The 27,277-nt window shown below is 34.7% G+C and overlaps 1 protein-coding gene across 7 annotated transcripts in view; it reads right to left on the bottom strand.

Annotated features, from left to right (window-relative positions):
* Window positions 1-27,277, bottom strand: part of IBTK (inhibitor of Bruton tyrosine kinase) — a 94,301-nt gene that overhangs the window by 28,571 nt on the left and 38,453 nt on the right. For 5 of the 7 annotated variants that reach the window (XM_086316928.1, XM_086316926.1, XM_086316927.1 and 2 more), the window contains exons 12-21: window positions 26,537-27,136; window positions 25,475-25,561; window positions 24,576-24,658; window positions 24,456-24,493; window positions 23,923-24,019; window positions 15,539-15,640; window positions 12,961-13,078; window positions 10,108-10,168; window positions 2,187-2,308; window positions 214-326 (exon numbers count right to left, since the gene is read on the bottom strand). In XM_086316928.1, coding sequence (XP_086173054.1) covers window positions 214-326; window positions 2,187-2,308; window positions 10,108-10,168; window positions 12,961-13,078; window positions 15,539-15,640; window positions 23,923-24,019; window positions 24,456-24,493; window positions 24,576-24,658; window positions 25,475-25,561; window positions 26,537-27,136 — 1,421 coding nt within the window. Of the gene's footprint in view, window positions 1-213; window positions 327-2,186; window positions 2,309-10,107; window positions 10,169-12,960; window positions 13,098-15,538; window positions 15,641-23,922; window positions 24,020-24,455; window positions 24,494-24,575; window positions 24,659-25,474; window positions 25,562-26,536; window positions 27,137-27,277 lie in introns of all 7 variants that reach the window. The other 2 variants (XR_015132646.1, XR_015132647.1) reach the window with 1 other exon arrangement.

Here is a 27,277-nt window from a genome sequence, read left to right on the forward strand (position 1 = left end):
GTGTGCCTCTCTTGTGCTCACAGAGCAGATACCAGAGTACTCAACCACAACACACACCATTTTCTGTGGCATCCCTGAGACAAGGATTATCTGTTTCTGTAGACCCAGCAGACAGCATGTAATAGTATTCAACACATGTTAAATGAATTAGATAAGGAATAGAGTCTTGAAAGATTAGATCAGAAAATACACCCTCAAATAGGTTCCACTCACCTGTAGATGGTGGACTCTGAATAATATCTGAAAGATTATAACCTCCAGAACTATCTGACCGTTTACGTGGCTTCTTTTTTGCTTTTGTTTTTGTCTTCTTGACCATACTTTCCCTAGGAAGGAAGCAAACATAAAAGTCATTTTTAAAAAGTTACGTTAGAGGTAAAACAGAACAATGAAATTTTGAGCAATGGAATACAGCATTTTGGTCAAACAGAAAACAGAAGAATACACACGCTCTAGAGTCCCATTTATCTACATGGCCCAGAGTTCCACTAAACTTCAATATAATCCTATCACACTGTAGCTCTAGTATTTCTGTGGAAGTCAGAAACAAGGTGGTATATATGAAAATACTTCGAGAAGTAAAATACTGTACATGTTCACATACAAACTATCTGGAACTAGAAATATTTGGTGATAATTTTTAAAGCATTTCAGGGGCTGCTTAATTCTTTGAATTAAGCATTATTAACCAGGAAAGGGAAAATAACACTATCTATGAGGATATAAGTATCTTATCTCATCCAAAAATATTAAATCTCATTATATAATTTATCCCCAGTTAACACAGGTCAGCTATGAATACTATTATTTTGTAAAGGATAATATACTTAAGTCAATGTTAATTTTATGATAACTTTTAATGTGGAAACACATCATACATCCATGTCACATATTTATAAATATCAAGTATCCCAACAGCTACCATCAAACTCCAGAAAAGAGGTTAAAAAAAATTCCTGGAACCAAGAAGAACTTTTCAGAGAGCAACATAGTTGATTATTATACTGCTGCTGCTAAGTCACTTCAGTTGTGTCCGACTCTGTGCGACCCTATAGACGGCAGCCCACCAGGCTCCCCCATCCCTGGGATTCTCCAGCAAGCACACTGGAGTGGATTGCCATTTCCTTCTCCAGTGCATGAAAGTGAAAAGTGAAAGGGAAGTCACTCAGTCGTGTCCGACTCCTAGTGACCCCATGGACTGCAGCACCAGGCTCCTCCATCCATGGGATTTTCCAGACAAGGGTTCTGGAGTGGGGTGCCATTGCCTTCTCCAGATTATTATATACTTACATATATATACACTCATACTTACATGTAGTAAATTACTTGAACATCCCAAAATTTTAAGAGGTCATTTACCAAGTAAAGGGAAAGTAATTCTATAATCAGCTGATAAACTAGCCTGAAACACAGACTGGAAATTCTAAACCTGACTTGTCAAACAGTCAACAGGGAGATTATGTAGAACCTGGAATATTTTATCAGAGGACTCCCAAATGCCAGGCACTATAGGTCATGTCTCTTGAACTAGTAGGGTTCTCTATACTGAGGGATCTAGAGGAATGGCTGATGAATCCCCTTGGTTCACCCTCCCCAGAAGGCAAACCTTTTCTCTTCTATCAAGATGGAGAAGAGGCACTTATTTGGTTCAGGAATAGATGAATGCTTTTTGAAAAATTCTCTAACAATGCTTTTTGAAATCCAACCATGTGCACTCATAAACTTAGTGCCTCTAATTCTTAAGCCTGTCAAGAATTCTGTTTTAGTCTTTTCTGTTCTAAGTCATTATTGCTCAACAACCACTTTCCAACTTCCAAAACATTAACATCTCCTGACTGCCATTTACTCCTTTCCCGTTCTCTCTACTCTAGCACAATATGCCTTTTTCATTTCTTTACTATGCTCTCTGCAGGGTTTGGAAAGGTACCGAAGATAACTGCACTTATTCAACCCAACATATTAAACTGGAAGGGTATATTCCTTTATGCTTAATTTTGTCATATCTGCAAATATTAATTATGCATTTATATCAAAGCTAAGAATGAACATAAATACCTATTTTCTATGTTAATTTTCACATCTTCTTTCAGTGTCAATACAAAAGTGCCAACAGTGTCCAAGATTGGGAATGGGGGAAGGAGAAAAGAAACGGAAAAAAAAAACAAAAACCCAAATCTAAAGCTTACGAGTAATTCTGTTCCATATTTACTTCTTCTTTCAAAAAGATATCTCCATCTTCTACATCCAAATAGCTAATATCTGGTCCATCTTGATATGGTGTAATGACTCTTCTCTCCATTGCTGGAATCTATAAGAAAAAAGATGTTACTTTTTTCTTATAAATTGTACAAAATGTGTAGAGGAATGACATCACCTACCTTTCTCTCGCCCCTTCAATCTACAACCAGTAAAACAGCCAGAGCTCAAGAAAGGTGCTCCTGTCCAACACACTAGGACACCAGAGATTTCCACACATCTGTACATCTAAAGGTGTAGGTTGGAACACACAGAGGAAGGAGGCAGAACCACTAGGAGTGGAGTCTGTGCCTGTGATCCTGGGCCTCTAACCACGGCAGTTGAGTCCACAGCTTCAGAGACCCGAGGAGCAGCAGGCGAGGTGGCACACACATCTCTAGCCTCCTGAAAGGAGTAGTGGCGCTCACAACCACAGGCTGCTAGGTAGCAGTGGCAGTGGGTCCTGGAACCCAGCCCTCAACCCCCACCTCCCACTGTGGAGGAGCCCAGAAACCTTATACGACAGCAGACACAGCAGAGATGCCTGTGAAACTGTGCCTCCTGCCACTCTCATGCTCCTCCTCGCCCTATGCAGAGGAGACCGTCACAAAGAGTCCCAGACACTGGGGAGGGCCCAACATCCCAATGATGACAGCAGCTCTGGCCGAAGAAAGGCAGTAAGGATCAGGGAGGCACAGAAGGAATCATGACGGCACTGAGGCACACTTCTCCCAGAGCCAGCGGAAGCTGAAAAGTGCCAGCTAGAAAATGTAATCGGACGCAACACAGGGAAGAAACCAAAACCTAGTGTTATAATGCCACCTTCTGGAAAACAAAAGTAAGGACTCTAACTTCCAACCTATCCTTAACTTCAAATGCACCTGCAGAGGAATAATTCATCAAGCACCGTGTACAAGCACTATAACACTATATCACAAAAAAGAAAATATTTCTCCAGAAACCAAACTGAATCACAGAGTGTTTCAATATAACTGAAAGATAATTCAAAATAGCCACTAACTCAAGGAGCTACAAGAAAAGTCAGAAAGGTAGTTTAATGAGCTCAGGAATAAAATTAATGAACAGAAGAAATACTTTACCAAAAAGATAGAAACTCTAAAAAAAGAACCAAACAAACATTGGAACTGAGGAATCCAACAAATAACATAAAGAATGCATTAGAAAGAAATAGAAATAGAGTTAATATATGGAAGAAAGAATAGCAAGCTCAAAGATAGAAATCTTGAAATGATACAAGTATAAGAAAAATGAGGAACAAAATATTTAAAAATGAGGAAATTCCTCAAGACCTATCTCTTTTAGGAAGGATGACACTAAGGTAATCAGTAACCCAAAAGGAGAAGAGGGAGAAGGCAGCAGAGCGTTTATTTAAAGAAATAACAGCTGAGAAAGTCCCAAATCTGGGGAAGGAACTGGATAAACAAGTACATAAAATTAAGACAACACCAAATTACCTCATACAAAATGACCTTCTCCAAGACAACTAATAAATAATAAAATTGCTAAGAGTCAATAGCAAAGATTTTTAAAGGCAGGCAGTGTAAAAAGGACAGTGGCCTATAAAGGAACCTCCACTAGGCTATCAACAGATGTCTCAGCAGAAACTCTACAGGCGAGGAGGGAGTGAAATGACAGTCTCAAAATATTAAAAGATCAAAAACTGTGAGCCAAGAATATTCTATCTGGGAAAGATATCATTTAAATATGACAGAGAGAGAAGGCTTTCTCCAATGAACAAGCTGAGGGAGTTCATCAACATTAGACCTGCATAATAAGACATGTTGAAAGCAGTACTTTAATAGAGACAAACGTAAATAAAACTTTGAGCAAGATGATAAATAGAACCAGGAAACTAAAGAGCATAGAGGTTAAACGGAGAAAAAAAGAAAAAAAAACTATAAGCCATTGCTGTTTGGTAGCAAACTCACAACATAAAAAGGGACAATTTGAGAAAGCAAAAACAAAAAAGAAGATGAGAAAAACTGAACAGGTAAAGCAAGGTAACATACTATCAGCAGAGAAAAGACTGTTTTTCTATGAGACGTTTTTTACAAAGCTCAGGACAACCACAAAACTTTATGTTACAGAGCAGAGACATGAAACATAAAAAAAGAGAACACTGAGAAAAAGACCAAAGAAACCTCCACACCAAAATGACAAAAACACAAGGAAAAAGAAACAATGGAGATGTCAAGCAACCAAAAAACAAAACATAAAATTTCAGGAATGATGCTAAAGCTGAAACTCCAGTACCTTGGCCACCTCATGCAAAGAGCTGACTCATTGGAAAAGACTGTGATGCTGGGAGGGATTGAGGGCAGGAGGAGAAGGGGACGACAGAGGATGAGATGGCTGGATGGCATCACTGACTCAATGGACGTGAGTCTCAGTGAACTCCAGGAGTTGGTGATGGACAGGGAGGCCTGGCGTGCTGTGATACATGGGGTCGCAAAGAGTCAGACACGACTAAGTGACTGAACTGAACTGAACTGAAGTTCTTATCTATCAATAATCACCCTAAATGTAATGGATTGAATTCATGAATCAGAAGACAGAGACTAGGTGAATGCACCAAAAAATAGGACTCAACTATATGCTACCTCCAGCAGACACACCTCAGCTGTAAGGACAAACACAAGCTCAAAGTGAAGAGACGGAATATTATACTCCAAGCAAATGGCAGCAAAAAGGAAGCACGTATAGCCATCCTCATACCAGACAAAATAGACTTCACGCCGAAAAATGTAACAGACAAAAAATGGTCAGTATACAGTTATAAAGAGGACAACTCATCAAGAAGACATTGAAGTTACTAATGTATGTGTACCTAACCTAAGAACTATAAAATATATAAAACAATTATTAACCAACCCAAAAGGAGAGAAATGACAGTGACAAAATAATTGTAGGGAGTATTTACCACCCACTTACATCAAGAAATGGGCTTCCCTGTGGCTCAGCTGGTAAAGAATCCGCCTGCAATGTGGGAGACCTGGGTTCGATCCCTGAGTTGGGAAGATCTCCTGGAGAAGGGAAAGGCTACCCACTCCAGTATTCTGGCCTGGAGAATTCCATGGACTGTATAGTCCATGGGGGTCACAAAGAGCCAGACATGTCTGAGCGATTTTCACATATACATCAACAGACAGATCAATCTAGAAAGAAAGTCTACAAGGAAACAGTGGCCTTAACTGAAACATCAGACCCAATATATTTGACAAATCAGATTTGAACAAGAACATTCCATCCAAATGTAGCAGAATATACATTCTTCTCAAATGCTCATGAAAGTTAATTAAGGATAAGCTACATGTTGGGACACAAAAGTCTGAACAGATTTAAGAAACCCCAAATCCTATCAAATATCTTTTCTGATTACAATGGTATAAGAAAATAGAAATCAAGAACAAGAACAATAGAAAAATTACAAATATGTAAAAAACAACATGCTACAGAACAATTGGGTTACTGAAGAAATCAAAGGAGAAACAAAATTCTACCTGAAGACAAATGGAAATATGATATAGCAAAATCTATAAACAGCAAAAGCAGTACTAAGGGTTTGCAGCAATAAAGGCTTACCTCAAGAAACAAGAAAAACTTACACCTAGAGGTACTAGAAGAACAAATGAAGACCAAAGGAAATGAAGACCTTCTAGAAGGAAGGAAATATAAGGACAGTAGAAAAGATAAAGTAAGAGCTGATTCTTTGAAAAGATAACAAAATTGACAAATCATTAGCTAGACAAAGAAAAAAGAGAAGGCCTGATAAATAAAATAAAATAAATGAAAGAAAAAATGACACCAAGAAATGTAAAAGAATATAAGAGAATACAAAAATTGAAAACCAAGAAGAAATGGACAAATTCTTAGAATCATAAAACATTCCAAGACTGAATCATGAAGAGACAGAAAATCTGAATTGATGAATCATGAGTATAGAGATTGAGACAGTGATCCAAAAGCACCTAAAAACACAGATCCAGGACCAGACTGCTTCACAGGTGAATTCTACAAAATATTCAAAGATTTAGTACCTATCCTAAAACTCTTTCAATGAACTGAAAAGGAGGGAATGCTTCCTAACTCCTTCTATAAGGCCAATATCACCCTGATACCAAAACCAGACAAAGACAACACAGAGAAAGAAAATCACATGCCCTTATCTCTGCTGAACAGATATAAAAATCCTCAACAAAATATTGGCAACCTGAACTGAATGACACATCAAGAGAATTATACCACGTGACCAAGTGGGGTTCATACCAGGGATGGAAGAATGGTCAACTTCCTCAGATGGATCAGTGTGATACACCACGTTAGCAAAATAAAGCCCAAACCACGAGATCTTCTCAACAGATGCAGAAAAAGCATCTGACAAAATTCAACACCCATTTAGGATAAAAACTTTCAATAAAGTGGGTATAATTTATGAAAAATCCACAAGTTACATACTCAGTGGCAAAGTATTAAAAGCTATCCTCTAACATCAGGAATAAGACAAGGATGCTAACTCTCAACACTCTTATTCAACACAGTATTAGAAGTGCTAGCCAGAGCAATTAGGTAAGAAAAAATAAAAGACATCCAAATTGGAAAGAACGAAGTAAAACTGTCACTATTTGCAGATGACATGATTTTACACATACATAGATACTCTACACATTCCACCAAAAATCTGTTAGAAATAACAAATGAGTACAGCAAAGCAAAGGATGCAAAAATCAACATACAAAAATCTGTTGCATTTCTATACACTAAGAATAAGTATCAGAAAAAGAAATTAAGAAAACAATCACATTTACAATCACAACAAAAAGAATAAAACACCTAAGAAAAGATTTAAACAGGAAGGTGGAAAATCTGTATGTTGAAAACTCTAAGACACTGTCAGAAGAAATTCAAGAAAATACAAATAAACGGAAAGATATTCCAGTCTCATGGAATGGAAAAATTACCATATCACCTAAAGCAGTCCAACTCAATAAAATCCCTATCAAAATCCCAAGAACATTTTTCACAGAAAGTTCTAAAATTTATATGGAACCAAAATAGATGCTGAAGAGTCAAAGCAACACTGATTAAAAAGAACAAAGCTGGAGGTATCACACGCCCTGATTTCAAACTATATTACAAACCCATAGTAATCAAAACAGCATGGTATTGGCAGAAAAATAAATACAAAGATCTCCAAACAGAATTAAAGCTCAGAAATAAACGCTTGCATATATGGACTATTAATTTATAACAAAGGAGCAAATGGAGAAAGGACAATCTCCAATAAATAAATAGTGCTAGGAAAACTGGACAGCCACATGCAAAACAAATTAAACTAGACCACTATCACACCACAGACAAAAATTAATTCACAGTGGATTAAAGGCTTTAGTGTAAGACCTGAAACCATAACAGTCCTAAAAAAGAAAACATAGGTGGCAGGCACTGTGATATGAGTCTCCCAGTATCTTTTTAGATATGTTTTCTCAGTCAAGGAAAACAAAAACATAAACAAAGTGGATTACATCAAACTAGTTTCTACAGAGCAAAGGAAATCATCAGTAAAATGAAAAGACAACCTACCAAATGGGAAGAGATATTTGCAAATGATATATCAAAAAACAACTCATATGTATGAATTCAATGGTATATTTAACAAGAAAACTATCTGATTAAAAAATAGACAGGAGTTGAATACATATTTTTCCAAAGAAGACATATAGATGGCCAACAAGCATATGGAAAAATGTTCAGCATCATTAATTATTAGGGAAATGCAAATCAAGACTACACTGAGATATCACTGTATACCTATCAGAAAGCTAGGGTCAAAATGACAACACAATATCATGTGTTGGCAAGGATGTGGAGAAAAGGGAACCCTCATACACTGTTAATGAGACTTTAAATTGGTAGAGTCACTAGAGAAGAAGGATGGAGATTCCTAAAAAATTAAGAACAGACTACCATAACTGGACATTGAACAATAGACTGGTTCCAAATAGGAAAAGGAGTACGTCAAGGCTATATATTGTCACCCTGCTTATTTAACTTATATGCAGAGTACATTATGAGAAATGCTGGGCTGGAAGAAGCACAAGCTGGAATCAAGATTGCTGGGAGAAATATCAATAACCTCAGATATGCAGATGACACCACCCTTATGGCAGAAAGTGAAGAGGAACTAAAAAGCCTCTTGATGAAAGTGAAAGAGGAGACTGAAAAAGTTGGCTTAAAGCTCAACATTCAGAAAACTAAGATCACAGTATCCGGTCCCATCACTTCATGGCAGATAGATGGGGAAACAGTGGAAACAGTGGCTGACTTTTTCTGGGCTCCAAAATCACTGCAGATGGTGATTGCAGCCATGAAATTAAAAGACACTTACTCCTTGGAAGGAAAGTTATGACCAACTTAGATAATATATTAATAAGCAGAGACATTACTTTACCAACAAAGGTCCATCTAGTCAAGGCTATGGTTTTTCCAGTAGTCATGTATGGATGTGAGAGTTGGACCATTAAGAAAGCTGAGTGCCAAAGAATTGATGCTTTTGAACTGTGGTATTGGAGAAGACTTTTGAAAGTCCCTAGGAGAGCAAGGAGATCCAACCAGTCCATCCTAGAGATCAGTCCTGGGTGTTCACTAGAAGGACTGATGCTGAAGCTGAAACTCCAATACTTTGGCCACCTGATGCGAAGAGCTGACTCATTTGGAAAGACCCTGATGCTGGGAAAGATTGAGGGCAGGAGGAGAAGGGGATGACAGAGGATGAGACGGCTGGATGGCATCACCGACTCAATGGACATGGGTTTGGGTGGACTCCGGGAGTTGATGATGGACAGGGAGGCCTGGTGTGCTGCGGTTCATGGGGTCGCAGAGAGTTGGACCTGACTGAGTGACTGAACTGAACTGAACTGAATTGAAGCATATTATAGCCAGGTACTCCACTTCTGGGTATTCATCCAAAGAATACAAAAACACTTATTAGTAAAGATATATGCTCCCCTATATTCACTGCAGCATTATTTATAATAGCCAAGATATGGAAGCAATGTATGTGCCCATCAAGGGATGAATAAAGAACCTGTGTTATATGCATTTGCATATATAAATACACATACACACACACATATATATATATATACACACAATGGACTACTACTCAACCATAAGAAAAGATGAACTCTTGCCATTTGCAATGACACAGATAGACCATGAGGGTATTATGCTAAGTGAAATAAGTCAGATGGAGATAGACAAATATTGCATGATTTCACTCATAGATGGAATATGAAACACTAATAAACAAAAACAAAATAAATGAACAAACTAAACCCCAAAATTCCCTTTGTACAGAGAACAGAGTAGTGATTATGAGAGGGAAAAGCAGGTGTTGAAACAGGTAAAAGGGATCAACCATATGCTAACAGACAGAAGTTAAATTTTTGGTTGGAAGCAACCTATAGAGTATACAGAAACAGAAATATAATGCTGTACACATGAAACTTATACAGTATTATAAATCAATGTCACCTGAATAAAAATAAATAAAACCATTAAAAGCCCATGTTTTTATAATTTCTGGATCTTTGCTAAATAAAAAATAACAAGACTCTGAAGCTTTCCATAAATTCCGTTTATAAAGCAATTTAAATAGACATTAATTTTATCATTGAAAATCTTTAATTTTGATTATCATGTTTTCCTGTACAGTGGGTACCTAAGTCTTATGTCCTCATTTTTAAAAGATCCTAATGAATCAGAATTCATTAGGAATTTGTTCTACTGAGAAGCTGGGCGAAATATACTGCTTTACTTGATACTGTAACTGAAAAAAAACATAAACCTTACCATTTTCCGGTAAAACACAGAAAGGTCCTTCAAAACACCATCACTTAAAACATCAAGAGATCTAAAAAATAAATTATAAAATTCTATCTTAAGACTCAAGTAATTTAACACCTGGTAAGATTTTCAAATATATAGAGACATTTTATATTGTTGAATAAGTAACATTTATTTCTTTTAATATGTCAACAGTAACAAACTCTTTTGGGAAGTATGTGTGATTATATATTTCAAATATATAGCAAACATATTAGACAAACATACTGAATAAAGCTCAAGCAACTCTTACGAATAATAGAAAAATATTTTCTATCATAATAAAATATAAATTTTCAACTTTCATTTTCTACAAATTAAAATCCTTAAAGAGTAATAATTAATATTATATATTATAATCATATGTAATATATAATTAATTAGTATAATTATAATCCTACAAAAGAGTATTATATTGCTAGAACAATGGCCTATCAGGTACCTGAATTCTATCTAGAATTATCATTGTTCCTAATTATCTACATGACCTTGAGCAACTCACTTCATCTCTCTAGGTTTTAAGATCTTCATGTATAAAATGACATTTGGACTAGTTCAACTGAATTCAAAGAGGTTGTCAGGAATTTTACTGATACTTTGAGGGATCAGTAAAATTTTAAATCAGTTTTCATTCCAAAGTATACTTCAAACTATTTTACAACTAACATGAAAACATGGAGAAGGAAATGGCAACCCACTCCAGTATTCCTAACTAGAGAATCCCATGGACAGAGGAGCCTGGTGGGCTACAGTCCACGGGATCGCAGAGTCAGACATGACTTAGCAACTAAACAACAATATGGAACAAGCACATTCAAATCTGTACCATTCCAGTTTTTTTAGGATTTGAAGATAATTAACTTCTGATGCTACATCAATTTGGATGCAGCTCTCCTTTCTTAACATCTATTTGCATGTTTATTTACACTTCTGAAAAACACGTATTTGACTATAAATGTTTACATTTATACAAACAAATCTTTATTTAAATGAAACTTATGCAAGTCTACTTATGTAAAATTATTCAACATAGCACATGTGCCACCCTTAATACTTCAGCTGACAAATTTGTCACAACGTAATACTTGAAAAACAGTGTGACACATCATTTTCCAACATCATATTTTAGATATGGTGTTCATTTCACACTGTGGTTGATTCTTATCTCACATATTAAAAGAGCTTAATTTGGCAATAATGAGAAAAAATTGCTATGATTAGAATTACTAATGTCAGCAAAAATAAATGAATTTATTCTGAAACCTTTGTTCTGCCACTAAAATACCAGAGGCATTTTAAATGACATTGTCTAACATCCCATACTATTAATTTGTATTTAGAAAGCATTTTTCACCAAGTAACAAAGATTAAACGCCCATAAGAATTTTTTCTAAATAGAACCCTAAATGTCAATTATTAAGAATATCTTAGTGATTCATGTTTATAAAAAGGTAGAAAACTTTTATTTCAAACATGTTTTGAAATTAGTTTTATTAAAAATCATCCTGACTTTGAAAAGTTACTTATCAAACAACTGTTACTACTTCTAATTATATGAATCAAGGTTTTTCTTGATTATTTGCAAAAGAAGTTTCATGGGTTTTTTTCATCCTCATATGAGGATATAAAAAATCTACTTTATAAGGTTTTCATGAAAATTATGAGCATCCATACAACACTTCTAGAATGCTGCCTGGCACATGGTAGTATTATTATAACTATTATTATGTAACTACTATTATATTACTATTATTATTATTAATAACTATTATTATGGCAATAAGTGTTACCTATTATTACAATTAAAGCAAAATACAGAATTATACTGGAGACTGACTTTATTTTTATTTTTATTTTTTTTGGAGACTGACTTTAAAAATGCAACTGACACCAAAAATTTTAATGTGAAATTTCTGTATTCACCAAAAAGACTCATCTTCTTATCACTGACTTTATAGTGAATAAATGTAATAAAATCTTGACCTTACACTAAAAAATGAATCTGTAAATTTATTTCATTAAAAAATTCCACTGCTAAAATAGTTGAAAAGAATGAGATTAAATTTCCTAAGATTCCTCTAATTCTAAAATGTCCATGACTCCTAAATCATTAGCATTTATCAAAATCTTTTCATCCAGGTAAACATCAATATTGTGAAATATTAGCTTATAACATAGGATATAATATTTAACTTATTTTTTCATGTACCATGTGTCATTTTTCATAATGAATATTCTATTACCATCAAAACTTGAACACATGTACCACCTTGCAATAAACCAGACCAACTAAATTTTTCAGGCCATCTGCTGCACACTAAGTTTGACCAAAGAATCAATACGTAGTATAGGGAAAATCTTAAAAGAGAATAAATACAAAGAGAAAACAGAAATCAACCAGTAACAAATCATATGCATAAATATATGTGAAGTAATTAAATGCTGACTTAATTAGTATTACAAATAGTTTCCAAAACCCAGGTAACAACTACATAATTACAAATTAGCCTAAACAAGCAGAGTGATACAAATATATATACAAATATACTTGTGGTAATATTGTCCCATGACCTTCCAACCAGAATGTAAGCTCCTATAACACTGAGAGCAAGGATATTCTCCATTTGTTCACTGTAGTATTGTAGCAATGGCTGGCATATATTATGCATCCAAATACTGATGAAATGATTAAATGTCTTACATTTTCACTTTTTCTACAAAGTTAGGATTTATTGTTATTTAGTTTCAAATTACTAACATATTTGCTATTATATATAAATAAGTGTTTTTGCGACAGTCTGTATATAATACTCAACCTACCTTGCTTCAAGTAAAGCTGCCATATTCAGTCCAATAAACTGTAAACAAGAGAGTTTCAACTGTTCAGCATTATACATTGCTGCAAATTCCAGTAGCATAGCAGCATTCTTAAGGGTAACTACAAAGGAAGAAAAGATCTATAAAACAAGATGAAAGGCATTTTAACTATTGCAAATGAAATATATTTATTTATTAACTTGTCAGGTTTGAACATTTAGAAGAAGGAAAACTGAAAGTACTGTTCTGCTAAAAAAAAGTTATACTAGGGCAAATATAGAATTTATTTTCCAACCCGATATGCCAAAGTAATTTTAAATGATTCGTTATGAGGAAAAATAAATACACACAAAATTTTAAGCAAAAGAAAATAGAAAAGGTGCATTTCAGTGTCATCTAAAAGCAAACACGTAAGAATCAACAATCTTCCACCTAAATATTTTGGAATATTTTTAACTTTCACTGATAAACAACATTCCTTTTCACTTACATATCACAGAATAGTTATTTCCTCTTCTATAAAACTAAAACAATATACTTATGATTAAGAGAAAGTAAAGGAATCATTCTATAAAATATTTTTATGTTAAATCAACTATCAGACTTTATGTGAGTATATTTACATATATAAACACATACTATATATTTAGAAAATAAGTACATTTAAATATTACTGTATTATCACTCATGCCAGTGCACAATCTGACATACTGCACAAAAGATGTTAGATTTTGTTATAATTCTTGTAACTGTATATATGAAGTATGTTTTACTGGAGACTGTCCAAGAATATTCTGCTTACCTAACATGTAACTTGGCTTCTGAAATCCCCTTTTCTTATTTACTCTGAGCCCCAGCCAACAGAAAAACACAACTATTTTCTACACCTGGCTTCCTCCATTTCCTTTCTCTTTCTCTCTTGTAACTCAGTCAAAAGTTATATGCAGACAATAATGATCTCTGCCTCACTCTGGACTGACCCAAAGTCTCAACTAATGATGAACCCAAAGTCTCCCACTTCACAGAAATAAAAATGAATCATATAAAAACTTTATAAAGAGTTGTTCAGCTGGTTTCAAGGACTGCCCAATAAACAGACACCAAAGTTCTGTTGAATCCTTCTCTTGCTAGATTCTAAGATGATCAAGAAATTCATTAACAGGGGCAATTGTGCAGCAGGAGCCAAGAAAGAATATCCAAAGGATGCCAGGAAAGTCGACTGAACAACTGAAAATATCCTCAATTTGTACATTTTATACCTACTGCATGTTGTATCCTTTATTTAATACAGAGCTGGTCCTCCATACCAGCAAGTTCCACACACAGAGGACCAGCTGTATTCACTGTGTTAATACTATGCTATTTTACATAAGGGACCTGAGCATCCACAGATTTTGGTATCTGCAGAGACTCCTAGAGTCAATCCCCTGTGACACTTAGGGACAACTGTATTTCCTTTTTCTGGTTTTTAAGATCATAGCTGTTGCTCTCTTTTTGATAACCAAGAAGAAGATACTCCACAGAGCTTAAGTGAGTAAATAAGATACCTGAACTAAGATTAACTATTAGCAAGTACAAATCAGAAAAATCACACTTTCTTAAGAGGCAAAGAAGGAGAACAAGAATAAGATTAGAAAGCCAAGAAACTTTTGTATCAGGCTAAGGAAATTTAACCATTATCTCAGAGGAAGCAATTAAAAACATATGAATAGGAGAAGACACTAACCACTTCCTATAGGAAGATTAAAGAAAGAAAAGTCAGAAGAGAGAAAGAGGACTTAAAAGACTACTATGACACTACACAGAAGGGACAAGTAACAGTGACCTCAACTAGCACAGTGACAGTGGGAATAAAAAGGTAGGGGAAATGTGATTAACATAGTTAAGAGACTGATCAGTTTTGACAGCTGCAATTTGAATGTAAGGCACAAAATAATAAAAAAATAACTTTGGCTTTCAAAGTTTAGTGTTAGAATGACAGTCCTGCAAATAACTGAAATAAGCAGAGAGAGAATTAAGAGCTTCAGAAAAAGAGATACTTTTGATCAAATACATTGATGGGATGGTTACATAAAAATTCCAACAAATACAATTCTCTGGCAGTCCATGGGCTTGGACTCTGTACTTGCACAGCCAAGGACGCAAGTTCATCCCTGATGGGGAAATAAGATCCCGTAAGCTGCACAATGTGGCTCAAAAAAAAAAAAAATTGAAAAAAAAAAATTGCAGCAAATAACAGGGTAGTTAAGTGTAGACTTACAGACCAGGGCAAGTGCATAGAATTTCCACTTTCAAACTCCCATCCTTCAGATTGCAAAATAATTTCATGCCATCTTTATTATTCAAGTTTTATGATATTTCAAAAAATTAACATATTTCAATTATAAGATTTACATGTATTCACATATTAACATCTCTGATGTGCTTACAAATGATGACAAGAAATAATTTTAACTGTCTTGACATTTTTCATGATATAAAAACAGGCATTTTACTTAAATTGCATCATAAAGTCAATAAAATACCGTAAATCCTGAATTAACCTGAGAAAACACTATGATTCTAATTCAAAATTACTTACGTTTTTCAGTTAATGCTACTTCACAAATTTCTTTCAATCGAGATATGAGAAGCTGATCAGCCACCACAAGAACACTACAAACAAAATCCACGTTTTGAGATTCTAGAAAAAAATAAAAAAGTGTCACTCATACTATTCTGTAAACATTATACCTGGGAAAAAAGTCCAAGTAATTAAGATACTACAAAACACTTCAAAAGAGAGTTAAGATGATTAGTTTCTAAATGTTGAAATTGTAAATATGATAAACAGTAATAACATCAAAATATTTCTATCTCATAGGTAGAAAACTGTTTAAAAAAAAAAAAACACCAAAATGCCCTGGTTTACATTAAGACCATAAAATGGGCAACTTGAGTAGATCTCTTTTCGTCTTAAAGGGCTAGAATGCCTGCCTTATTTAAAATCTCTCATTATTGTTACACTAATAGGGGGGAAAGTCAATTCTCATCATCAAAGATAATATACAGGTATATGTTAAAACACACACACACACACAGTGAGGGACGACGGAGGTGAATAAAGCTCCTAGGTTTATTTAAAATGGATCTGGTCATCTAAGAGTACTTGTAAACTATAGAGAAGTTCCTTAATTTAACATAACCTTGGTCCAGTGTACTATTAATGACCTTAAGCAATGCCCCCGAGTCACTGCCAGAATAGCAATATAAATAGGAAAAAAAAAAAAAAAACACCACCATAGGAAGAGAAAAATGGTTAAAAAGAAAAAAAATTAAAGTAGAAAAAACATTAAATGAGAGGTGAAGTCACTGTAAATGGCAGACTAAAGACTACTTCAAAAATTCTTCTCTTCTACCAAAGCAATGAGAATTATTACAAAAAGATGATCAAAAATCAACTCTTTCAGAATTTCTAGAAATTAGCCAAAGGCTCACAATAATCAGGGAGCACTGACTCCAAAAACTTGGCTGAATCTTGCTAACAACAGTGAGCTTTGGGACACCCTGGCTCCTCCTACATAGATTCTACTCTCCTCCATTCTCAACAGTAGTCCTGAAAGCCATCACTCCTGCAACCATGGGCTGAAATAAGCAGGTACAGACACTGGAGGTGACAGAACAGTTGTGGGGCAACATTATCAAATAACTTATTATTTAACCCATCTGGCAGTTTCCTGGAACCCCACTAGTAGGGGTTTATTTGACCTGACTCAAAGCTTACCCAGTGTGAACAGCCTCAGAAAAGGGTATTTATTAAAAACAAATAGCAATTGTTTAACACTGAAGCTGTCCAAGACAATGATAAGGGGCAGAGCAAACAAGAGGCAGGTCAAAACTTAAAAAGAATAGCTCAGGGAAAAGATGTTGTCAAGACTGAGTGTTTGTGTCCCCTGAAAATTCACATGGTGCAGTCGTAAGGGTAGGGCCCTGCTCTGACAAGATTAGTCTCTTTCTATGAGACAGAGATCTATCCATACTTCCCCAACAAGCTGTTCCACGTGTGTGTGCTCTCTCACTCTTTCTCCAAATACACTCACAAGCACTGAGGAAAAGCCAAGTAAGGACATAACAAGAGGCTTGTTACACAACACAAGTAAGGACATAATAGCAAGGTAATACACATAACCTGTGTATAAGACAGGAAGAGAATCCTGCCAGACCTTGGTCTGAGACTTCTAGCCTCCAGACCTATGAATAATAAATTTCAGTCTGTTATTTTGTTATAGCAGTCTAAGCTGACTAATACAAGTGTCCATAAGGGGCTTTCAAAAGTTTTAACATATTCCTGTGAATCTAGAAGGCCATACAAACGTGGAGGACTGTGGACATGCCCAGAAAACACTTAGGAAGGCCCCAAACTCTTACCTCTGTCTGAACTTCAGATTCTGCAAAAGCAGGAAATAAAAGCTAAGGCAGAATTGTAGGCTGCCTGCCTAAGAGTTGAAGCCATGCCACAACACACACAAAGAACTCCAAGGCATAGGCTGGGAAATTTACTGGTTTAGACATTTAAGGAAAATTCTGTCTATTAGCTGAATAAGCAGAGACCTCCATGGTCACATATGACAAAGAATATCCATCTGACAGAATTAGCTTCAAAAAGTCACTAAATAAACAGGAAAAAATAAATAAATAAAATAAATAACCCCTGAAGAAAGAGAATCTGATTTCAAGAGTTGCTACATTATGGGAATTCCCTGATTGCTCAGTGGTTAGTGCAATTGCACTGCCAAGCCCTGGTCAGGGAACTAAGATCCAGCAATTATGAAAGATGAAAAGAGAAACGTGAAGTGTGGCCTATAGGCAAAAAAACAAAAAAAGTCAAGAGAATGTCCCTAAGAATGCCAAGATCCTGAACTATTACAAAGAGTTTAAATCAATTATTTTAAATATGTCCAAAAACAAATTTAAAAAATCATGTCTAAAAATTTAAAAGAAAGTATGAGAATAACATCTCAAGAAATGAAGACTATCAATAAAGACAGAAACTATAGGTTAACAGAGATGATCCAATATGAAGAACAGGAAAAAAAAAAAAAAACTGAATAAAAATAAACAGCATACGGGATTTCTGGAATACTATAAAAAGATACATAGGGGACTCACAGAAGCAAATAAGAAAGGACAAAATATTTGAAGAAATAATGGAACTGGAAGATATGAATTGACATACATACACTACTATATATAAAATGGATAACTAATAAGGACCTCCTATTAATACAGGGAACTTTACTCAATACTCTGTAATGGCCTACATGGGAAAAGAATCTAAAAAAGGGTGGATACATGTATATGTATAACTGATTCAAACTAACACAACATTGTAAATCAAGTATATTCCAGTAATTCAACAAATAAATGCTTTAGTGGTATATAAAAAAAAAAATAAAATCAGTGGTAACCTGGAAAAAAAGAAATAATATCAGAGGGGGAGGAAACTAAGAGTGAAGAAAATCTGAATGCAAAATTAAGCAGTAAATGACAGCCAAGATAGGTGTAGTTCAGTCACTAAGTTGTGCCTAACTCTTTGCAATCCCAGGCACTGCAGCACACCAGGCTTTCCTGTACTTCACCATCTCCCAGAGTTTGATCAAGCTCACGTCCACTGAGTTGGTGATGCCATCCATCCATTTCACCTCTGTCGTCCCCTTCCAAGAAAGGGAACAACCCAAAAAACCATCAACCAATGAATGGATAAAGGAGATGTGGTGTTTATATGGTATGTATACATACATGTATGTGTGTGTGTGTGTGTGTGTGTGTGTGTGTGTGTGTGTGTGACATACAGTGTAATACTACTTGGCCATAAAAAAGAATGAAATTCTGTCATTTTCAATAATGAACCTAGAGGCTATTATGTTTAATGCTGCTGCTGCTGCTAAGTCACCTCAGTCGTGTCTGACTCTGTGCAACCCCATAGATGGCAGCCCACCAGGCTCCACCGTCCCTGGGATTCTCCAGGCGAGAACACTGAAGTGGGTTGCCATTTCCTTCTCCAAGGCATGAAAGTGAAAACTGAAAGTGAAGTTGCTCAGTTATGTCTGCCTCTTAGTGATCCCATGGACTGTAGCCTACCAGGCTCCTCCACCCATGGGATTTGTCAGGCAAGAGTACTGGAGTGGGTTGCCATTGCCTTCTCTGATGCTTAATGAAATAAGTCAGAGAGACAAATACTTCATGTTATCACTTCTATGTGGAATCATGGAATTTAAAGAACACAAATGTAAATAAAAAAGACAAAAACAGATAATGAGAACAAAGCAGTAGTTACCATTGGGGAGAGGGAAAGGGGAGAGGCAAGATAACGTTATGGGATTAAGAGTTAAAAACTACTATGTATAAAATGAGAAGGCAACAGGATATATTGTATAGTACAGAAAAATAAAGACATTGTTTTTTTAACAACTTTACATGAAGCATAATCAATAAAAATATTGAGCCACAATGCTGTACACCTGAAACTAATATTGTAAATCAACCATACATCAATTAAAAGAAATACAGAAAAAAGTTGTGATTGTTATAATTACATTAGGGCTTCCCTGGTGACTCATATGATAAAGAATCTGCCTGCAATGCAGAAGACCTGGGTTTGATCCCTGGGTTGGGAAGATCCCCCTGGAGAAGGGAATATGGCAACTCACTCCAGTATTCTTGCCTGGAGAATCCCATGGACAGAGGAGCCTGGTGGGCTACAGTCCATGGAATCAGAAAGTCAGACATGACTGAGCCACTAACACTTCCAGTTCCATGATTGCATTACATGTAAGCCTCATTGTAACAACAAAGAAAAAACTATATTAGATACATTGGAGCACTTATATAAAGGAAATATTAAAAGCTGAAGGCAGAAATGGACATGAATACAATAACAGAAAGGACTTTGGGCATCCCTGGTAGTCCAGTGGTTAAGAATATGCCTCCCAATGCACGGAACACAGGTTTGATCCTTGGTCTGGTAAGGTCCCACATGCTGCAGGGCAGCTAAGCCCATGTACCAGAACTACTGAGCCTGCACTCAAGAGCCCACAAGCCACAACTGCTGAGCCCATGCTCCGAGAGCCTGTGCTCTGCAACAAGAGGAGCCACTGTAATGAGAAGCCCACGCCCTGCAACTAGAGTAATCCCCATTCACCACAACTACATAAAGCCCATGTGCAGCAACAAAGACCCAGCATAGCCAAAAATAAATAAGTAAATAAATATTTTTTAAAATAATAGAGGACTTCAATACTCTACATTCAATATGAATAAATAACCCAGACAAAATTAATAAAGAAACAGCAGATATGACCAACACTATAGACCAAATCACCCTAACAGACATATATATAACACTCCATCCAACAGCAGCAAAACAGACATTCTTCTCAAGTGTGCACAGAACACCCTGCAGGAGAGACCATGTGCAGACCCACAAAACAACAATTTAAGACTGTAATCATATTAAGTATCATCTCCAACTACAAGGGCATAAAATTAGAAAAATAGGAAAGAAACTGGAAAATTCACAAATGGTCTTGAATAATCAGGAAGTCAAAGAAGAAAGAGAAAGCAAAGAAAATACCTTGAGTCAAAGGAAAATGGGAAACACAACATATCAAAATTTAAAGGACAAAAGAATTTCTAAGAAAGATGGTTATACTGCTAAATGCCCTAAAAAAAAGATCTCAAAAGAACAACCTTTGAAGGTTTTTACACAACAAAGAACTATAAAAAGAATAAAAAAGCCCAAACTTGGCAGAAGGAAGGAAATACTAAAGATAGAGCAGAAACCAATGATTCAGACACTAGAAAAACAAGAGAAAAGACCAACAAAGAGTTGTTTACTTGAAAAGAGAAAATTAACACACCTTTAAGTAGACTAAAAAAAAAAACTCAAAATTGCAAATGAAAGAGGAAACATTACCAATGATATCACAGAAATATAAAGGCTCATAAGAGACTATAATGGATAACTATATGCTAATGAACTGGACAACCTAGAAGAAATGGATCAGTTCCTAGAAACATGAAACACAGCAAAACTGAATAATAAAATAGAAAATCTGAACAGACTAATAACAGAATAAGGAGAATGAATCAGCAATCAGAAAGTTCAAAAACAGAATGCGTCATCAGTGAATTCTACCAAATATTTAAAGAAAAATTAACACACAAATCCCTCTTAAACTAATCCCAAAAACCAAAGGGGGGGAAACTTGCAAACTCACTTTATGAGGCCAACCTTATCCTGCTACCAAAGACAGACAAGTTCACTACAAGAAAATTACAGAACAATACCCCTGATGAGTGTATATATAAAAACCCTCAATAAAGTACCAATAAACATAATTAAACAGCATATTAAAAGGACCATACACCATGATCAAGTGGGATTTATACCTGTGATGCACGGATAGTTCAAAATGTGCAAATCAATAAAGATGATACACAACATTAACAGAATAGAGGTTAAAAATCATATGATCATCTCAATAGTTGCAGAAAATGCACATGACAAAATTCAACATCAGTTCAGTTGCTCAATCGTGTCCGACTCTTTGCAAGTCAGTATACATTCATAATAAAAACTGACAACAAATTAGAAATGCAACAGGTTTTTGTATATTTGTTTTTAACCCTGTAAATTTGTTCATTTATTATTTCTAATAGTATTTTGGTGGCATTTTTTACTACTAGAAATAATAAATGAATAAAGTTGCAGGGTAAAAAAATCAATATACAAAAACCTGTTGCATTTCTATACACTAACATTGAGCTAAGAGAAAGAGAAATTACAGAATCAATCCACTTTACAATCACATCAAAAAAGAATAAAAGACTTAGGAATAAATTTAACCAAGGAAATGAAAGATCTGCATACTGAAAACTACAAAACATTGAAAAAACAAATTAAAGAAGATACAAATAAATGGAAAGATATTTCATGTTCATGGGCTAGAAGAACTGATATTGTTAAAATGCCCATTCTACCCAAAGCAATCTACATATTCAATGAAATCCTATAAAAGTTCCAATGGTACCTTTCATAGAAACAGAAAAGGTAATCCTAAAATTTACATGGAACCACAGAAGACCATAAATGGCCAAAGCAATATGAAAAAATTCAACAAAACTGGAGTTGTCATATTTTATGATTTCTATTACAGAAATTCTGAGTCCTATTACAAAGCTAGAGTAATCAATACAGGAACACCCTGGCATAAAAAGAGACACGTAGACCAATGAGACAAAATAGGCCAGAAATAAACCTTCATGTATACAGCCAATTAACCTCTGACAAGAACGTCAAGAATACAAAACAGGGAAAGACAGTCTCTTCAGTTAAGGATATGAGAAAAACTAATATCCACATGCAAAATAATGAAACTGGACAAAAATCAACTCAAAATGGATTAAAGATTTAAATCTAAGACCTGAAACCAAAAAACTCCTAGAAGAAGAAACAGGAAAAGCTCCTAGACACTGGCCTTGGCAATGATTTTTTAGATGTAACACCAAAACCACATGTAACAAAAGCGAAAATAAACAAGTGGTGTTCCATGAAACCAAAAATCACACCAAAGAGTCAACAGAAAAGGCAGCCTTGGAATGGGAGAAAACAACTGCAAAGCATGAGAGATTAATGTCCAAAATATATAAGGAACTCATATAAATTCAATAGCAAAAACAAAACAAAACAAAACTACAGACCTAGAAGACAAACTTCTGGTTACCAAAGGGGAAAAACTGGGGTGAAGGATAAATTGGGAGTTTGGGATTGACATATACATACTACCATATTCAAAATAGATAACCAACAAGAACCTACTGTATAGCACAGGGAATCTTGCTCAATATTCTGTAATAACCTAAATGGGAAAAGAATTTGAAAAAGGATGCATATATATGCATAATTGATTCAGTTTGCTGTATACCTGACACTAATACAACATTATAAATCAACGATAGTACAATATAAAATAAAAACTTTATTTTTAATGGGCAAAAGATCTTAGACATTTGTCCACGGAAGACATACAAATGGCCAAAAGGTAAATGAAAAGGTGCTCAATATCACTTTTTATCAGAGAAATGCAAATCAAAACCACAAGATGTCACCTTATACCTGTTAGGAAGGCTATTATCAAAAACAAAACCAAGGTAACAAGTGAAGATATGGAGAAAAGGATACTCTTGTGCTCTGTTGAAAGGAGTGTAAACTGGTAAAGCCACTATGTAAAGAGTATGGAAGTTTCTCAAAAAATTAAAACTAGAATTATCATATGATATAGTAATCCCAATCTTGAGTATTTAGCCAAAGGAACTGAAATCTGGATTTTGAAGATACACCTGCATTCCCATGTTCACTGCAAAATTATTCACAATAGTTAAAGTACAGAAATACCTAAATGTCCATCAACAAACTGATTAAGAAAACTTGGTATATACAAAAAACAGAACACATAGTGTATCACTCCTATGACTAAAGACACCTGGTAAATAAAACACGGGTGTGTTCCTGACAAAGTATATAAATGCATCTCTTTATAAATTTCAGTTCAATTATTAGTCTATACTTCAGACACATTCACATGAGGGGAAAAACAGACAAGAAAGAACTTTTGTAGACTATCTATCAAGACTATATATACTCTCTGTTGTCAATTTTTCATCTCAATCATGTAAAAGTAGCTGGGTATGAAAATGTTAAATCTAATCTCAACCATTATTAACAGTTCTTATAGAGTTCATTTCCATGTAGGTAATGAAAATTTTCTATTCCATTCCTTCACTGTTAGTAATCATCTGTATAGCTTATTCTAAATTTAAGCCTTTGTCGATTAATTCAATTAAAGCAGAAAATAAGATTTGTGTAATTTTATCATTTTTAAACTGTATCTTAAATATCTAAAATGTCCTAACTTTTATTAATACCTTTTATCACAACAGCTTCATCAGTATAGAGGTAGTCCAAAATAACTTTCAGTATGTCAGAATGTATTGGCATTTCCAGAGCTGCACAACTGGAAGCCTAAATAAAAGTAAAACAATTAATTTTCAACTACAAAATAACACTACAATCTGATTGAGGTGATCACTATGAAAAACTTTCAACAGGAATCACATCAAATGCAAAAAAATATAATGTTAAAACACAAAGCTAAAATGAGATATATTTAATTTTAAAATGCCTTGTAACATGAAAAAGAATCAAGAAAATCTGAGAAAAAAGAAACAAACTGGTATTGCAAATATAACTCCAAACAATAATGGAGAATTCATTTAAGTAATTATTTTGCAACAACTTTAATTTCAAAACACTGCTATTTTCCAGCCAGTTTAAGCATAAATAAAGTCAATACAAAAGAAAAACTGAGTTAAAAATATTTTAAAATTTCTTTAGTATATAATTTCCCAAAAATATAAAGCATAATTAGCAGCCTATGTGGTTTCTACTTAAATCTTACCTCAATCCATGAGCTACTCAGCATACTATGAAAATATTCTGAAAGAAAAAAAAAATTCAATTAAGAATAGGCAACAATACCAAAACAAATAAATCTGCAACCAACAAAAAGTACACCTACCAAGTCTAGCACAAAGAACACATTTATGACAAGGAAATTCCTTTCCATCCACTGATTTCATGGTCACATCACATAAAAATGAACTGGAAAAAAAAAGTTTAATTGAAGCAAAAGCAATTTTAGGATTTGTCTTAACTTTTGATTTTCTCCTAATTAAAGGTGGCATATAACAAACAACTTGAGGGTATACATACAAATAAAATATTTTATCTCCTTCCACTTTAGGGAAAAAAATAAGGCCTTATAACGAAGATAGTATTTGTAAAAGGAACTGTGTACAGACAAATATTCAAAAAAGTCTTCCTTCTAATTTTCCTTTTTCAATACAGGCCAGGTGCTGATTAATATGACACTAACGGGCATGACAGTCAAAGGTCATTAATTCACTTATTTGTACAACCTATTTTGTGCTAAGCATAGTCTATATACAACCAGGTTTTTCTCTAAAATTTTCTACCTACAAGAGACAAATACCTAAAAATAAAAACTTTTAATAATAAACATATTTAGAATAATATACTTATTACGGAACAAAATTATACTAAAGGAAATAATCTTCATAATGATGAAGAGAAGAGGCATAATTATTTTGGTTTCTGGGTTAACATCATTACCTATTTATTAAAAAAATACAAAATTTAGGAAATTTTTTTTTAATTCTTTATTAGAGAGTAATCAGAAAAAAAAAAAATGAACTCTATGTCTTACTGAGCAGTTAACATTTTATCCATTTGCCTCAATAATTCTCCAGCATTTCCAGACATGAAAAAGATTAATAAAGGTAACAGGGTATCCACATACACATTTTGCTGCATACATGTATAAATAAAGAGAGCTCTATTTCCAGTTAGGGCCCCAAAATCTAGAGATGAAAAGTTTATCTTCATTTCCTAACTTACCATTTTTTCTGATTTAGCTTTGGTTTACTACCAGTTTTCTTGGCAATGATACTAATTTCTTCATTTTCATATCTGACTCCATCTAACCTATCAAGGATAAAAAGTAACAATTGGTGACTATATTCCCCTACCAAAACAACAAAAATCCAACAAATGAGCCCACATCTAAACATAATTATATAATTTGTATCACCTAGAAGAGTATCTCAGCAAACCCCTACTCTGTGATAAAGCAGTCATATAGTGTCCTTCAATTTTACTTAGTATTTAAAATGTGTTAAACATCATTACTGACAAAAAAAAACAAGTGAAAGCTACAACACAAAACCCTTCATGGTTTCAATTAGAAAACATGATAAACTCTCCTCCCTTGGCTCCTGCCCCGCAACTAAGGTTATACTGCCACAGGCAACATAAATACCTTAAAAATAGAGAACTCCAAAAAATCTGGTTTGTTAATATGACAAATATTGTCAGGCATTGTACACATGCTTTATGACCAAACTACACCAATAACATAAGGTAAATATTATCCCTCTCATTTTATTTACTGAGAAACTGAGGTTCAAGAAGTAAGAAATTTGCCCTAGGCTGGTTACAGTGGAGCTAAGAGGCACATATAGGTCTAACTCCAAAGACAGTACTCTTTCTAGAATACCACACTGCCTGCCACTCCAGATCCCTGTTACAGAGACACCATGAGAGTTCAAATCCATGAACAGCCTTTCTATCCTTTAATGTTTTAATCCAGGGAATCCTAGAGATAGCTTTAGTAGAAAACAGAGAAACAGGTCCCTGAAAAGAAAGAAACAGATCCAAACAGAAAGGGAAGGGGGAGAGAAAAGGAGAGAGAGAGGGAAAGTGAAGGAGAGAGAAAAGAAAAGGAAGATGAGGAGAGGATGGAGGAGGGGATGGAGATGGGTAGGGAGGGGAAGAGAAGGACCAAGATCAGCAGCAGGAGCAAAGCAAAGCTGAGCAGGGAAAAAAAAAAAAAAAAGAAGCAGAATTTCTAAAAGGAAGGCATAATGAGGTACATGAATAGATACTAAGGAGGAGTCATACCTACTACTTAAATTACTGAAACCAAATTTCTTTGCGACATTTTGCAACATTTTTACAGGATCATCTTCCCCAACACTTTTTACTTTTTTGGAAGATTTGGATTTACTCTTCTGCTTTTCACTAATTGCATGAGCTTGATTACTTTTGTAAGCTTCAAATGCTGACTTCTGATTATCTTCATGGGAATTCATTTTATTCAAATGACAGTTTGGAGTGCCTGGATATCCTTCTGGTTTTCTGTTTAAATTTAGTCTTGGTTTGAAGCCATGAGTTAAAAAGTCACAAGTATCTGTGTATATAAACTGCAAAAGGTATTCAAACAGGTCAGGATGAACCTTCTCTACCACAAAGAGATGGCAGCCTGTAGAATCTTCATCTTTCCGGTAAACATCTGTGAAGTCTAATGCGGTACCATCCGAAAGAAACAATTTCTGGAAAAAGTCAGAACGCACTGCCAAAATATATTTATGTGCAGGGAAGAGTCTACTGCCAACTTGAAATGTCACATCATGGATGTTGTCCATTTCATCCGTTTCCCTCAACAGCTTGCCAAACTCCTCAAAAAAGGATGAGGAGGACACAGTTGGAATTTCATAAAGGCTAGAAATGAAACAAAAATTATTTTTACCTTCAAAATAATGAAAAAAAAAAGAAAACACAAAAAACCAAGAGCATCCCTAGGCAATTCTCCTTAAAGTATAATTTCATTTTTACTTATTAAACTTAGAAAATCTTTCATTT

The sequence above is a fragment of the Bos grunniens genome, chromosome 9 (genome assembly GCF_055505025.1).
Source record: "Bos grunniens cultivar Pamir isolate PY7600 chromosome 9, Bosgru_T2T1.0, whole genome shotgun sequence".
Classification (NCBI taxonomy): Eukaryota; Metazoa; Chordata; class Mammalia; order Artiodactyla; family Bovidae; genus Bos; species Bos grunniens.